This window comes from Pelodiscus sinensis, chromosome 2, assembly GCF_052426305.1.
Source record: "Pelodiscus sinensis isolate ZL-2025 chromosome 2, ASM5242630v1, whole genome shotgun sequence".
In the NCBI taxonomy this organism is placed as follows: domain Eukaryota; kingdom Metazoa; phylum Chordata; order Testudines; family Trionychidae; genus Pelodiscus; species Pelodiscus sinensis.
The window spans coordinates 234,386,391-234,401,771 of record NC_143053.1 but is presented as its reverse complement, the minus strand read 5'-3'; the positions used below and the strand labels follow the sequence as shown (position 1 = coordinate 234,401,771).

The window sequence follows — 15,381 nt, the reverse complement described above, 5'->3', positions numbered from 1 at the left end:
GCAAACAGGGAAACCTGAGAACTGGCTTAAAAGTGATTCAGAGGCCACTCAGTGTGGACGCGCTATTTTGAAATAGCAAAATGCTATTTCAAAATGCATTTTGTGTGTAGATGTGTTATTTCGAAATAATCTATTTTGAAATAACACTGTAGTGTAGACATACCCTAATAGAGTATGTCTCTCGAGCCATGTTTAAATATTGGCGTTAAATATTGGCATTACATTAGCTGTCTTCCAGTCATTGGGTACAGAAGCTGATTTAAAGGACAGGTTACAAACCAGAGTTAATAGTTCTACAATTTCTCATTTGAGTTCTTTCAGAACTCTTGGGTGAATGCCATCTGGTCCCAGTGACTTGTTACTGTTAAGTTTATCAATTAATTCCAAAACTTCCTCTAATGACACTTCAATCTGTGACAAGTCCTCAGGTTTGTCACCTACAAAGGGTGGGTCAGGTTTTAAACTATTCTGTAAGTTGCTGATATCTCCACCACCTGGTTTCCCTGGTTATGTGAAGCAAACCTCCCTACTCTATTCTCACATGTAGTTGCAATATGCAAAGTAACAGAAAAGCAGCTTGGGTATCTGTTCAATTTTATGTAGTTTTTTATTTTTATATATATATATATATATATATATATAGGAAACAATAACCTCAGCTATTCATAGAGTTAAAATACTACTCAACCACAGTAAGGGTAGCAGAATCCAGCCCAAAATAATGATGAAACATTACCTTGTTTAAACAAATTGCAGTATGGAATGTTCATGTAATTGATCCAAGTTGCTGATCTTTTAGGAAGGTCTGTTTACCATCCAGAGGTGGATTTACAGATAAATTGGTGGTTCATGAAGTAGTAAGAATATAGTTTCTAAAGAAGATGTATTTCTTCTTGGTAGTATCTACAAATTGGTAAGAGTGGCTTGAAGATGTACTTACCTATAAAAATTTGTTCATACTTCCGCTGTTTGATATATAAAAAGAGATCTCTGTTGATCTGAAATAAATGTCTTCTTCTAAAAAAGCCAAATTTTGGGGCCATCTTCAAATTTTATTTCCTATAACTTGCTAGTGATAGTTGTAAGATAAATTCTGCTTCTGAAATGTTAGAGATCTAACAGCATCTGGTATTTATTCTGAACTTCCATGAAGGTGGAAGATGTGGGTTTAGTTTCCAGACTTGGGCTCTTGCTCTTTAAACCAGCAGGAATTGGAAACTTTATAGAAAACCAGCTACCAGATGGAGAAGGATTTGGTTTTGGAATTTCAATGGAAACCCTCCTGGTAAAAAGATCGGTTTGGCTACAGTCAGAGTGGAGTCCCCATTACGAATGTTTAAAATGAGGTTATTTTACTAATCTGTGTGAGCTGGGACTGAGCAAGGCTGCCTCACCTTATTCTCATAGTCTAGTTCCCACTTCATTCTTTTAGCCAGGGTGAACAGATTGCAAGTTAAAAAACTTGGGCTGGATGCGGGGGAGTGATAGGCACTAATTGATGCCAAAGCCCCCAATATCAGGATTGTCCCTATAGAGTTGGGACAGTTGATCACTCTACCACAACTGAAGGCCTTTCAAGGCATGGAGTAAAAGGGCTTTTGTGCTTTGCTAGAACATCATGTCTTTAAGAGAGAATCCAGTGAAAGTTAGCTGGAGGCACTTCACATATTGCTTAGTTTGGGTTACCCTTCCATCAGATCACAGTAAGTTAAGCTTGCTTTTTAATTAACTTTTTTTATAGTTGTTTATGCCTTTCTAGGGCTCATAGCTATTTTTTAAACAAGGCTTTGTGTTTTATTAACATTCCTTTTCACCTATTATCAAAACAGAGAAAACTGGAGCAATGATTCTATCAGATGTTGAACAGATGTTTCGAGGAGGTTGAGTAATTCCTTTTGGAGATGTATCCTGATTCAGAAAGAATGATTTTGTGTGATTGCTGCTCTGGCTAATTAGAGGAACCACCCAGAAATGCTGGGAAATACTTAAAGGTGATCCTGCATAATTTAAGAGGGGATTTTTTTCAGGTGGCCTGTTCCATAAAACATCAAAACTACGTAGGAAAGGTCCAAAAATAAAGCACTGAAAACAAGATAGCTTAATCTTGGCTTCGTTAAAGTTTAAAATGGGACTACTGCTAATGTCAGTGTATATTATAATACATCCATCTTGATGACTTTTACTCATTGAAAGTGAACATGTTATTTTATAGTGTCTGTTTACTATACTTTCAGATGTCTGGTATTTATGGAATGCCGTTGATAAACGTTAACTGCCATGTTAGTAGCACTTGGCTTACTATCTGCACTGCCATCTTACAAAGAGTTCTTGCAACATGCAGCACTATATGACTCAACATTTTGCAGTTCTCCACAGAAATGTATAGCATATCCAGAATTTGTCAATTAGGCCATTGTGACTTTGTGCATCTCACATATTTTCATTAATTGAAGCAATATTATCATTCAACCTATGTCCTAGAGCAGTGGCCTCCAACCTTTTTACACCCAAGATCACTTTTTAAATGTCAGGGCAAGCCAAGATCTACCCTATCCCTTCCCCAAGACCACGCTCCTTCCTTGAGACCCTGCCCTCTCCATTCCCCTCCTCTCCATCACTTGCTGTCCCCAGCTCTTACTCACTGGGTTGAGACAGGAGATGCGGTCTGTGGAGTGGGAACGAGGGATTTGTGTGTGAGAGAGGGTGAGAGGTGCAAGATCTGGAAGGGAATTTGGGTGCAGGAGGAGGTGGAGAAGGGGATGCTGGATCAGGAAGGGGGCTCCAGGCTGGAGAGTGTTGGGGTCAGGTGGAGGGTTGGGCAAGCCACAGTCTTATGAATGTGAGGTGCAGGAGTTTGGGTTGGGGCGTATGAGGGGCTGAAGGCAGGGAGGTTGGGAGTATGATGGGCTCAGGACACAGATTTGCAGTGTGTGGATGGTGCAGGAGTGTTGTGGCAGAAGTCTGGGGGTTTGGGAATGTGAGGAGCTCAGGACAAGGGGTTCTGGTGTGATAGGCTCAGGGTTGGGGTTTGTGGGGGGGGGTGCAGGGTTATTATGATACTGCGGCCAGATGGGGGCTTGGCCCCACCTGGGAGCTTTTTGGCCAGGCTTCATTTTTTAAATAAAATATTATATCAAACACAAAATGTTTCCTCATTGTCTTTATTTATGGGAGGGGCAGGGAACCTGTTCTGAGTTAGGGAGTCACTGACCCACAGAAAAATCAGTCAGGGAACACCCAAGTGAGATGCAAAAAAAAACTCCTCCAAAAACCCCCAAGCCTCACTGATGTGGCCCCAACTGAGACACCTCACTCCCTGGGCACTGCAGCCCAGTGGCGGGAGGGTAGGTAGGTTAAAGACCTCAGGCCAGATGAACTCTTCTGAGTTCCAGGGTTACTGGAATTTGTGGGCCCCTCTACACTCTGAGGTGGGGCCAAAAATGAGGGATCCAGTGTGCTGGACCGGGCTGCCAGTGAGTGAGATAGGGATTGGAGTGCAGAATTTAGGTGGAAAATAGGGTGTATGAGCAAGTTGCACATAGGTGTATATCAGTATAATAGTAAGTTTGAGGATGATACCATTATAATCATAATTATCTTAGTACAGTTATGCAATCTAAACATCCATACTGCAGAACAATATATCACAAAGCCCACAGCCTCACCAGCACAAGTTCTAGTTGAACGTGGCTTTGGCTTTATTTTCAGATTAGCTGACAGGTTTTAAAACAGCAAATCCTTGTCTTTGTTATTTTATTATCAGAAATCTTTGACTTGAATTTGGTTTGTTGTGCTACTGTACTATAGTTTTTGTTTCAGTGCCCTTCTTTCAGTTCAGAGTGCTACATATGGACAACCATGCACAGCTGTCTGCTCCCAAAACCTGTAGTGCAACTACTCCTATTACCTGTTACTATATTGGTGCTAGGTTTGGGCTAAGGGGTTAAGTTCACTTACCATATCCATCTACAGGCTGCCAGTTTCAGACAGTAACATTTTGTTGTTTTTGGACTACTGCTGGCTCTGTCCACTTGCTGAAACTATCTGGGGAGGAGAAGGAAGGTTACTCTCTACAAAGGCGGGGAGGGAGGAAGAGTGAGTTAAGTTACTTTAAACTGTTTGTTTACTCAGGATGATTCCCATTTTTTCCCAAAAGGGAGGATAGCAAGTATATTGCCACAGCTCAACTTAGGACACCCCGTCTACCCCCCCCCCCCCCAAAGTCCTCCTTTTGGTGAAATAAACCCTCTTAAAGTGGTTTAACTAGACTTGGAGGTTTTTAGTGAAGAAAGAGTTAAGAGGATGCTTTGAACCCGAACTCTCCTGGTTCATCCCCACACCCTGTTGGTGCTGGCTGTACTTCCACACCCTGTTGGCTTGTAATGCACTTCCTTTCATTCACCTTTAGCATGTTTAGCAGGATAAGGACAACATTTTTTAGATCTGCATCATAGCTTCAGCTTGTTTCAGTTTGTACAGTAAGAAGGATCTGTACCTGGTCTCCAATAACAGTGCTCCTTAAAATGGCACCTGGTCTTTTTCAGCTGTGGGCAAAATTATAATTGCCTTTAGGTGGGCTTGTTTTTCTAGATTGCTTTTCTTTTTGAAACTGAAGAGAGTCCATTTAATGACTGGTGTTCCTTTGAAGGTAGCATCTCTGCTGAGTCTCAGTTCTTTGGGATGTTGCCTGATTTGGAGGTAGCCTTTCCAGCGTGGTTTTAAAATGGCAGACACATCTAGGAGGAAAACTACAAAGAAGTCATCTTCTTTTTCATATAATCCTCGGAGAGACTCTGTGAAAGTTCGGAGATACTGTAAGTCTCTGAGCTTCAAGTCAGCTACCTTGGACTTTCGGAAAACAGAGGTGCAGGAAAAACTGGTTTGTATCGGATTTTAAAATACCTTTTAGAATTTAAGAAATATGGGGGTTTTTGTTCAAAACAGTAACCTTGAGAGTTCACAGGAAGTGGTAAACAACATGAATTTATCTGACACCTGTTTGTGTGTTGCTGTCCAATTGACATGGTGAATTCTCATTTTGTTGGTAACAAGAGGCAGCAGTAGTTGATTTTATCTCTATTGGTAAATGTGTATAGTTTGATTTTAAGGTACCTAGATTTGGTTTTAGTCAAAGGATCTGCTTCTTCCCAGTAATTTGCATCATATGATTTTTTTTCATGACACATTTATGTTCCTCAGACTATTTTACAGGTTTGGCAATCAGCCTTGTTTCTTAAATGAAAACTGCTTAATTTGCTCTTTGTTACTTGTAAAAATATTGAAAAGTACCAAACTGACGGCTTTAGGAATTGAAGTATTTTAATTATCCGCAGAACAGGGTAATGCAAATCAGCAGTTCTGACCAGTTCCATAGGTTAGAGGGTAGCTTAGCCTTTAAACCTGTACTGCTCTTTACTACAGTGAAGGACTGAATTTGAAATTCTTTTGTTTTGAATAGCGAGGTAGGAATTATAGTTTCAAAGGACAAAAAATACAGAAAATGAAACTAAAATGGATCATTTGATAAATTGTGTGAATGTACAGAGTTAGATTTTTTTCAGTATGTTTCTACATGTTTAGAATATACAAATCTTTAAAAAATACTCGACTTATATTCACATCAGCAGGTGCAATCTCTTTTTTACTTAAATGGCTTTCCTTGGTATGTAAAATGGACTGTGTGGAAAATTAAGGGATAAGTATTTTACATATATTAATTATACCATAAATGCCTATAATATGCCAATTTTCCATTAGAAGCATTAGTGATATGCTTAGTGTATATAAGAATTAAACACACAAGTGTATTCCCATGCCAGACCCCAAAATTTTCAAGATTAGAAAGGAGATTTTTAACAAACATTATACCCATATGAAGTAAAATAATTCAATTGTTCTCATGCTAATACAGATTGAAATTATGGATGTTAAATTTAGTTTAATCAGCCAATCGACTAGTTGATGGATTTTCTCTTAATACATTTAAAAGGCTAAAGCACAGTGCGAGGGTCCCAGCGCAAGCCAGGAATCAGCTGACAGGCTCTTAATGCATTTAAAAAGTGGAGGCACAGCATCTGGAACTGGGTGCAAGCTGGGAATCAGCTGATTCCAAGCTTACGCCTGGTTCCCACAACCCCCTACCTCCCCTGCCCACCATGGAGCTGGTGCTGGGGGGAACCTGCTTTTAAGACGGCTCCCACAACACCGGCTCCTGCTTCCCCAGAGGCCGCAAGAGTGGGGGTTGCCCCCCCCCCCCCAACTCCCACTCTTGCGGCCTCTGGGGAAGCAGGAGCCGGTGTTGTGGGAGCCAGCTTAAAAGTTGCTTCCACTCCCCACCGAGTGGAAGCGACTGGTTGAATCTCTCTACTCCGTCACCCTGAGGACCTGAACCAGAGAATCTGCTGAACCACAGGAGGTCAATATTCTAGCAAATGGGTCTCTTTTTATTGTTATTTTGCTGAGGCAAATAAATGGAACAATGTACTGATGTGCCCATTTTCAGTTTCTTCAACAATTCTACCTTTTGCTGTATTGATACTGAATTGACACATTCTTATACTTAAGAGCATTGCCAATAGTTCCATTCTTAAAAGACATATTTAGGGGTAAATTATAGTTTAAAATAACAGGACAGAACACTGAGAGCCAGGATGGGTAGCTCTATATAAACTTTGCCAGATTATAGGAAACTTGGCTCCACCCATGGTAATCAGATATTCGGCTCACTGAAGTTATGTCAGATCATGGATGGTGCTGGACTAAAAAGGTTTAACCTGTACAAGATGAAGCATTTGTTTTAAAAATACATTGAATGTGGTTTTGCTGACCTCACTTTTTAGATTAGCAATTCACTTTGGTGTGCTTCAAACTTTGAATTGCAGAATATTTAATACATAAGTCTTCAAATGAAGGGTATTCTTTTCAATTGCTGTTCATTATAACTTTAACATGTTCTTTATTGCAAATCAGTAACTACAAGTAAAAACTGAAAGACACATTTTTTTGATTGAATAAGTGCGCGCACACACAATAATTACTGTAATGTCATACTACATTAGCAGATATAGCAATATAATTTTGAAAGTTTTATAATGATGAAAGTTAGTGTTAATAGACATAAAATTTTATACCTGTACAAACAAACATGCTAATTGCTTCTTTGATGGCCCATTGGGAGAGACCATGAAATTTGTGTTTGAATGATGCAAATTGTAAGGAATAACAAAAAGTCAGTATTAATGAGGTTCTAATTTCTGAAAGTGTTCCTGGGTTGATGTATTTTGCAATATTTTTTCCCCTTTGGCTAGCTGCCATAGCTAATGCCTGACCCCTAGTGGTCAATATGGAATATTTTTAATTTAATGAGTCAGTTTTAAAAGTACATTCAGTTGATCATTTCAAGTGTTAAATACTTAAAGGCAATCCGAAAATCAGCTGTTTTAGAAGATGGAAAGATGTCAGTCTGCTTTAGCTACTGAAACATTTTCTATTCCTTCTGTCAGAAGGAAGAATATAGTTTTTGTTTTAAACATTTCTTCATAGTCTATTGTGATACACCATAAAAACTAACACCCAGTCTCAAGAATTATAATCATCCTATATTTTGATTATTTGATTATGAATTCTGCAAAACTGTTAACTCTTAAGATATTATTAGATTTTCAAGTACTGTTTGAGGATCTTAGTATGTTAGAAGAACAACTGTATATATAGTGCTATCTTTTTTAAATCTGTGTCATGAAGCTGTTAAAAACATGGAAAATATTTAGTCTGAATTTACCTGTATAGATGTACCCCTTAGGAAATGTTTCCCAAATTTTTACCAAGGGGCCTCACCAATTGCATTTTGTCATTTTTGCAGACTCACAATTACTTTTATTCTGCATGAATATTTATTTTATATGTAAAAAGTCATATGTACTATGTCTTTTAAAAAAATTTAAACACAAAAGAAAAACTCCTCCCCAGTCCTTCTGCTGTTCCAGCTCTACTTCTTGTAGATAGAGACCTTTTAATAGGACTCCTGCTTCCTGCAGTTTGAGGTGAGCCCTTATTTACATAAGAGTGGAAGACAGAATACAATGTGTCCTTCAGGTGTCTCTCATCGGAGAGAATTAGTCTCTCAAAGATCATTTTATGTCTGGTGTGAGAGATAGGGACTGTCTGCTTTTCTCTACTCCCCCATTGGCAGTGTGAGCATCCCGACTCTTCCCACCCAAGGAAAATCCATGCAGTCTGGATGACCAAAAATCCAGCACCAGTAGGTGGGTTAAGAAAGCTTGCCTGCTTTTGCTCAGGAGTGGAGTTAGGTGAGACTAGGACAGAGGAGCTGCTCAAGGCTAGCCCAGAACCTGGGTAGCTGTTTTGTATATGACTCACAGCACAGGCTGCCCTGCCCCAAGCTGGCAGTCTAAGGCAAGGAATGACTGCAGTACCACAACTGGCTCTCAAGGGGCATTGCAGAGCAGCTCCAACTGCACACATTTCTCTCTCAGCCAAGGGACTACCCATTCTCAGTTTTCCCTGGGCATTAAGTAGATGATAGCTGGGCCAAGGAATGCAGCCTCTGGGAGGAGGGAATTTGAATGTAGGAGAGAGTGGGGCCAAGAATGGACTGTTGAGGGTATAGAAGGGGCTCCAGGCTGGGGCCAAAGGGTTCGGAGTGTAGGAAGGGGCTCAGGGTTGGGATGAGCATTTTGGGATGGGTGTGGAGTCCAGGCAGCAATTAACTAAAGCAACTCCCAGGAAATAAGCCAGTAGGTCCCTGCAGTTCCTAGATGTAACGACATGGTATCTCTGTGCGCTGCCCTTGTCCACAGGCACTACCTCCACAGCTCCCATTGGTTGTGGTTCCTGGCCAATGGGAGCTGCAGAACCAGTGCCCAGATTGGGGGCAGTGCACAGGGCCTCCCTTGTCTCCTGCATGCCTAGTGGTCAGCTAAAATGTCAGGCTTATGCATTGTGTCTTATGGCATTTTGCCTGTTGTTCTATAAAAATCGTCCCGGAAGCAATGGCCTATTTTTTGTATCTTTGATGTTTATGAATGACCTTGTAAAATATTTGCCATTGAAATTTGGAAATAGGACCAGGTGAAACCAAAAAACTAAATGAGAAGTACCACACAGATTTTAATGAAAGTTGTTGTTGACCTCTTGCATACAATGTGACAAATACCTTTTGCTGAATTCTGTTGTCTTTTTGGTTTACTGTGTGTTTGGGAAGCAGGTACAATTTAAAAAGTAAATTGTCACTCTTTGATGTAGTGACAATAAAAGATCCCAGTTACTGTTTCTTCCTCCTATTTGCCCCCCCTCCCCCCATTTGTCCAATCTGTTTAAAAAGAACCTGATATGCCTTGCGATGGAGCCTATGGAGCTATTAACCTACCATAATTTATACCTTGACATGGTAGTCCATTACAAGTCCTTTACTTCCTCAGGCAGACTTAGTATTAAGTAAGCCATGACAAGTAAGTTGAAGCAGGGCTAATATGTGGTATATTAAGTGTCCACTGCTGTCTTTTTCAGTTTAAGGGATATCATTGACAACTGAGTGCATGGCTGTTTCAAAGCACACTAAATGTTCCTCTTATTTGGCTTGTAAAGCTCTCTTCATACCTATAATGTGCTATGCAAACAACATCTTAATACTATATATTTCAGGTAGACTAGTAATTTTTGAGAGCTTATTATATCATATTTTATTTTTAAACCTCCAGAAAAAACTTCATTTTAAAATATGTATAAGGTATTTAGTGTATGTTTCAGCAACTATAACATTTTTAATGTATTCATTGTCTCCTTGCATTTTAAAAAAATGAGTTCAGTAGATGTTAATGTTGTAAAAATGTCACTTTCAATCAAATGTCTAGGTAATAAAATTGCCGTTTTTAATACAGTTTATATTTCTGTTGGCCTGTGAAAGAGAAAAATATTCTACACTTTACAAAAGGGTTATTTTAATGTTTCATGACAAAAGTGGAAAGAATTAAAATTAATGATATAAAAATGTGTCCCCTGACTCAAACTATATTTCTCAAATAGAAAAGAAAGCAGTGTTCTTGCTTTTTCAGCAATTTTTCTGTCATTTGAACCATGAATCAATCACAGAGGTAATAAGACATGGGGAAAATCCAGTGGGAGCTGTCTGATTTCATATATGTTGCCGTTAAAGCACTTATTTTCTTTTGATTTGTGGACTATAATTTTCACTGACAGTATTAGCAGCTTTTAGAACAGCCACTGACAAGTGACATCCTCCCAACCAGATGCTATCTCATCTGACTTCTGCCCAATGATTGCATTATCTGGCTGATTTGAAGTACAGTAAATCCTAATGGTTGTTCATCTATTATTTAAAATAAATAATAAGCAGTGAAAGGGTGAAGGCAGCAAAGCAGCAATACTGCTGCACTTCATAATTTTTTTAGCTGCTGTTATATAATGTTATTAATTTCTGTGATAAGATCCTTTGTCCCAGCTAAGCTCTGTGGGAAACTGAATGTGTGAGTGAAATGATAAACACTTTTGACAATATTTTAAATGGTTTTTATTTATCTACGGCATAATATTTAAAATGTTGCGTACTTGTAGGGGTTCTTATAAATTTTTAAAAAGTTGTTTTTACTCTGCATGTGATACTTTTATGAAAAAGAAGATAGCATTAATACCTTAAGCAGAATAAAGCTATTTGCTAATGGAGAGACACTAAAAATATGTATTTGCTTATGAGCTTTTCTGGCGAGTTTCAGCAGCAACTATAGATGCCCACCCTCCATACACACTGTAATGTTGCAAGGTTGCATATATAGTCTTAGATTTCAAAAAGCAGCAATAGATTAAAAACTTATTATGAACTCCTATAAGAAAACCCCTTTTTAATGAAGTATATGAACTCCTATAAGAAAACCCCTTTTTAATGAAGTAAAACTGAAGTTTGAAATTGTTTCATTGTTTGTCAATCTGCAAATTGCAATTTGTGTTCTAGAAAATCTCACTTAAGTGATGTTCTGTTTTGGGGGCAATTAATGATTTTTCTGTAAAAGCATATTTTAATATACACTTGGTTAAATTATCCTCTTCCATTGTGAATCTCAGCATTTTCATTGTATTAAAATTTCTATACATGTACAAATATTGTAATATATATTTTAAATCTGCCAGCATGAACAAGAAGTCTCTTGCATTTTCAGCATCTCCTGAAGTGTCTACTTCTATAGACAATGAAATTTTGTTGTCTAGAGATGCTCTTCTGTGCATCTCTAAAAAACACAATTGACGGTGTGTTGATTCTTTTGGAATTATTCTGTTTTCTACAGTAGTGTAAGCAATCCCATTAGTTTAAAATATCAGTATTCTTTTTAATCTAATACTGTAGCTAACGTTTTTTATTTCTTTCTCCATTCCTATTCTTGTTTGAACCCCCCACTACAGAAAGAATGAACAAATTGGGGAAAGTCCATTGGAGTGAAAGAGAAATAATTAAGAGGCGGGGGCATATGGCTTATGAGGAGAAGCTGAGGGAATTTGCCTTCTTTAGTCTGCAGAAAAGAGGTGTGTGTGGTGGGGGAGAGAGCAGCCTTCAGCTTTCTGAAGGCAGGTTTCAAAGGGGATGGTGAGAATCTGTTCTTAAGTGGTGGAGTATGACAGAACGAGAAGCAGTGGGGGAGGTCTAGACTGGATATTAGGAAAAACTGTTTCACTAAGAGCATGGTGAATCACTGGAATAAGTTAGCTAGGGAGGTGGTGGACTCTCCATCCATAGAAGTTTTTAAGTCCCAGCTTGACAAAGCCCTTGGCTGAGATGATTTATTTGGGGTTTGCCCTGCTTTGATCAGGTGGTTGGACTAGTTGTCCCCTTGAGATCTTTTCCAACCCTTATCTATGATTGTGTATCGTAGATTTTCAATCTTTTTTTTTTGTAATGTTTGATACAGTGCATGTTGAGTGGACAGGTATAAAGTGCAAATGTACAACTGAAAACACCCATGCATCTGTCAAAGTGTTTTTACCCATGAAAGCTATGCCCAAATAAGTCTGTGGTGCCACAGCACTCCCCGTTTTTACAGACACAGACTAACAGGACTACCCCTCAGAGATTTGAAAACACTAGCTTGGGCCTGATAACAGGATACAAAATCTGCCACTTTTTTGTTGATTGCTTTAAATCCAACCCAGATAATATATAATATTGAGTAGCCACATGATGATTCATTTGGGTAAATAGATGGCCTTAGTCCATGTCTAAGTAGACGAGTTAAAAATAAACCATACCCCACAACAATCTTACTTGTGACAGTAACATCCAAAGTGGCAACTGCAGTAACAGTCTATGTGAAAAAGTTAGTTTAGGACAGGGGTGGGCAAAAGGGCCTCTGAGGGCTGGATGCGGCCTACCAAGCAAATTGATGTCGTTTTGGAGGCCCTGATTGGTGGGCGGACGGGGGGAGCATACAAAGTCTCCAACCTTCCCTGCAAGGGGCACAGCACTTTAAGCACCGCATGCTCCTGGCAGGATGGGGGCAGGTGGGAGAAGACTTTGTGTGCTCCCCCTGCCCCCAGGCCAGTCAGGGCTTGGAGGTGGGAGGAGCTGCTGCTCAGCTGGCGGTTTACTCTAAGTACCATGCTCCCTTGCAGGGCAGAAGCAGGGAGCGAGAGACTTCATGTGCTCACCCTCCCCAGGCCATGATTGACCTGGGAGCAGCAGTGGGGAGCGTGCAAAGTCTCCTCCCTCTGCCAGGGACATGGGTACCTAGAGGGAACTGCCAGCTGTTCAGAACAGCTGGTGGTTCTCTCTGGGGGAGGGACAAAGACCTTGCATGCTCCCCCAATCCCAGACTAATCAGGGTCTGAGGATTGGGAAGCATGGGAGGGTGTGGCCCCCACTCCTTCCGCTTGAGATCTCACCCCTTCCGGGGCTGCCTGGGGCCACTTGAAAAATTTCTGAAGTGGCCCCCAGTCAAAAATTATTGCCCGCCCCTGGTTTAGGACAATATTGAAAGTGTCATTAGCTATCTTTAATGACTTAGTACAGTAACTCCTCATTTAACGTTGTCAGTTGATGATGCTACATTGCTCCTCCTGCCCCCTGACTCAGATCTGCTCCTGGGAATCTCCGGCTTACTGTGCAGGGAAGGGGCAGAGGGCTGTTGATGGCAGGATGTTCCCCATCCCTCCCGTTGAGCCCCTCCCCTCCGTACCCAATCTCCACACAGCAGGATATCATAGCTATCTTGTGTCTGGACTTCCTGATCTTCTTACAGGGGCAGTGTACTTGAAATGGGGCTAGTATACTTAAACAGGCAATGCACATTTCAGTCTGCCTGCTGTGTGCACATATACAGTGTACATCTCAGTCCCCAGTCCCAATGGATGTGTGTGCAGCTGTGCATATGTCGTTTGGCAGAGAGTGGTGCACTCTAGCAGTATAGTGTGGTTTTGTTGTCATATTCAGTTTCTGCAGGGAAGTGTATGCAGTCAATGCCCTGGGTCTGTTCTTCCTCTCTCTGCATCGGTCTATGTTGCCTGTAGTAGAGCATGAGGCTACATTAACAACATATTAACCCTTGGGGCTCAGCAAAGTGCTAGTTCATCATTTAGTAGCAAGGTAGTCCCTGGGAAATACTCCATCTTCTGACTCCACCACCTCAACCAAGATTCATAATAAAAATTGCTGTGTACAGTACTAAATTGTTTAAAATTGTTTAAAACTTACACTGAGAGTGCGTGTGTTTATTTACACACACTCAACCTTGTAGTTATGTTCCTGAAAAGTAAAAGTGAGGAGTTGCTGTATATAGAAGTGTAGACCCATAACTAAAGGGGCCTCTGTTTAATTCTGAAAAGACCCTGTGTGCTACAATCCAGACTACAATTTCCATGAGCCCTTGGGAAAAAAACAGAAAGGAAGGACTCTAGTGTGAGAGGACTGCTCTCTCCATGTGCTTGAAGAAAGAGGCCTAGCAGTCTGGGACTCTGCCTTGGAGTTTGGAAGCAGAGGGGGAGCCAGGCTGCTGCCAAGGACATTGACCCAGTGGAGGGGCTGTTGGATGCAGCCACTAGATACCTGTTGGAACTGGGAGTTAGCAGGCTGCTTCCTATAGGCACAGCATGAGGCAGTAAGTTTGGGCCTTGCTGGAAGAGTGGTGCCTGGGACAGAGCTGCTGTTTAGCCTGGACCAAATCCACACTACAGCTGCAACATCAGCACGCCAACGCAAGCATCTGGGACTGAGTCTAAGAGTGTGCACACTCTGGGGTGGGGTCACTGTTGTCTAGCTATATAAACATCAATTATTGTTATATGTTTGTAAATGCTATTCACTTCTAATTCTGTTAATCCCTGTTTATTTAAATTAAGTAAAGATGGTTTATTTTAAAGTATTCTATTAAATGTATATGATTTGTAGTTGTTCTGGAATTAGATCCAGATTTATGTTGGAATGAGTATATTCCTGGAGGCTCTCAAGGCACACCAGTGTGTGTACAAGGCCAGCCAGGTGGAGGCACCGCCATTTTACATTCATTGCCAGCAAGGAACTGCAGCAAGGGGGTGGATAGGGCTTTCCCCAACTAAACACCATCACCACTAGGGTGCTCAGGATCTCTTTTGGGGTAAAACACCAGGCGCCCAGGCACACCTGTGAGTGTGACCTGCTCCCCAGTAACCCGGGGAGGGAAAAGGGGGTTACATAAGCAAGAAGATACAGATGACTTGCAAGCTCTCCTGACCAACCAGCCACAGTTTTGGAACCTCTGACATAGGCCCTTGCAGAGCACAGAATATCTTGTGTAAAAAACATAAACTAAGTAGTGCCTATGCCATGTTTTGAGGAAATAACTTTCAGGTTTACTTGACACATCATAAATAGCAAAAAAGACATAATTCCCCCCTTTTTTCTCTTGTGAATGCCACTTTTAAACTGTTAGAAACAAATATAACTACAATTTGATAGTTTTACAGCAAAAGCACTGTTTTAATTGTAATTTCCTTTGTTTAAAAAAAAGTGAGTGAAGTTGATATACTAGCTTTTTATACACCTCTTTATCCTAAAATCTAGTTTTAATTGAGCAGAATTTATTGGTTTCAGTTTAGTTTGTGTTTCATGTTTAAACAAATAATAACTTGTCATAGTCAGGCATTGCTGAAGAAAATGGACTTGTAGGTCCAAATTCTTAAATATCATATGGCTGGCAAAAAGCTATTGAGCTTTTCAACACCTAACATGGCTGAGAGAACTTGTCAAGGCTTGGCTTTGCAATTACTAGTCCCAGCCATTAGAGTAGGGCTGGGCAAGGCAAAAGGTTGCTAGCGGGCTGGATGTGGCCCGCGGCCATCTTGCTTGCACCCTTACTACAGAGCAGGGGCAGCCTCTTTAAACAG

The 15,381-nt window shown here is 40.5% G+C and overlaps 1 protein-coding gene across 12 annotated transcripts in view; it reads left to right on the top strand.

The window, feature by feature from the left end:
• PARD3 (par-3 family cell polarity regulator) overlaps positions 1–15,381 on the top strand; it is a 683,059-nt gene that overhangs the window by 85,185 nt on the left and 582,493 nt on the right. The window contains exon 1 of one of the 12 annotated variants that reach the window (XM_075922681.2): positions 3,087–4,879. The exons of the other annotated variants lie outside the window; for them this stretch is intronic. Within the exon in view, the coding sequence (XP_075778796.2) occupies positions 4,724–4,879 (156 nt within the window). The 5' untranslated portion in view covers positions 3,087–4,723. Of the gene's footprint in view, positions 1–3,086; positions 4,880–15,381 lie in introns of those variants that run through there. 12 annotated transcript variants of the gene reach the window in all.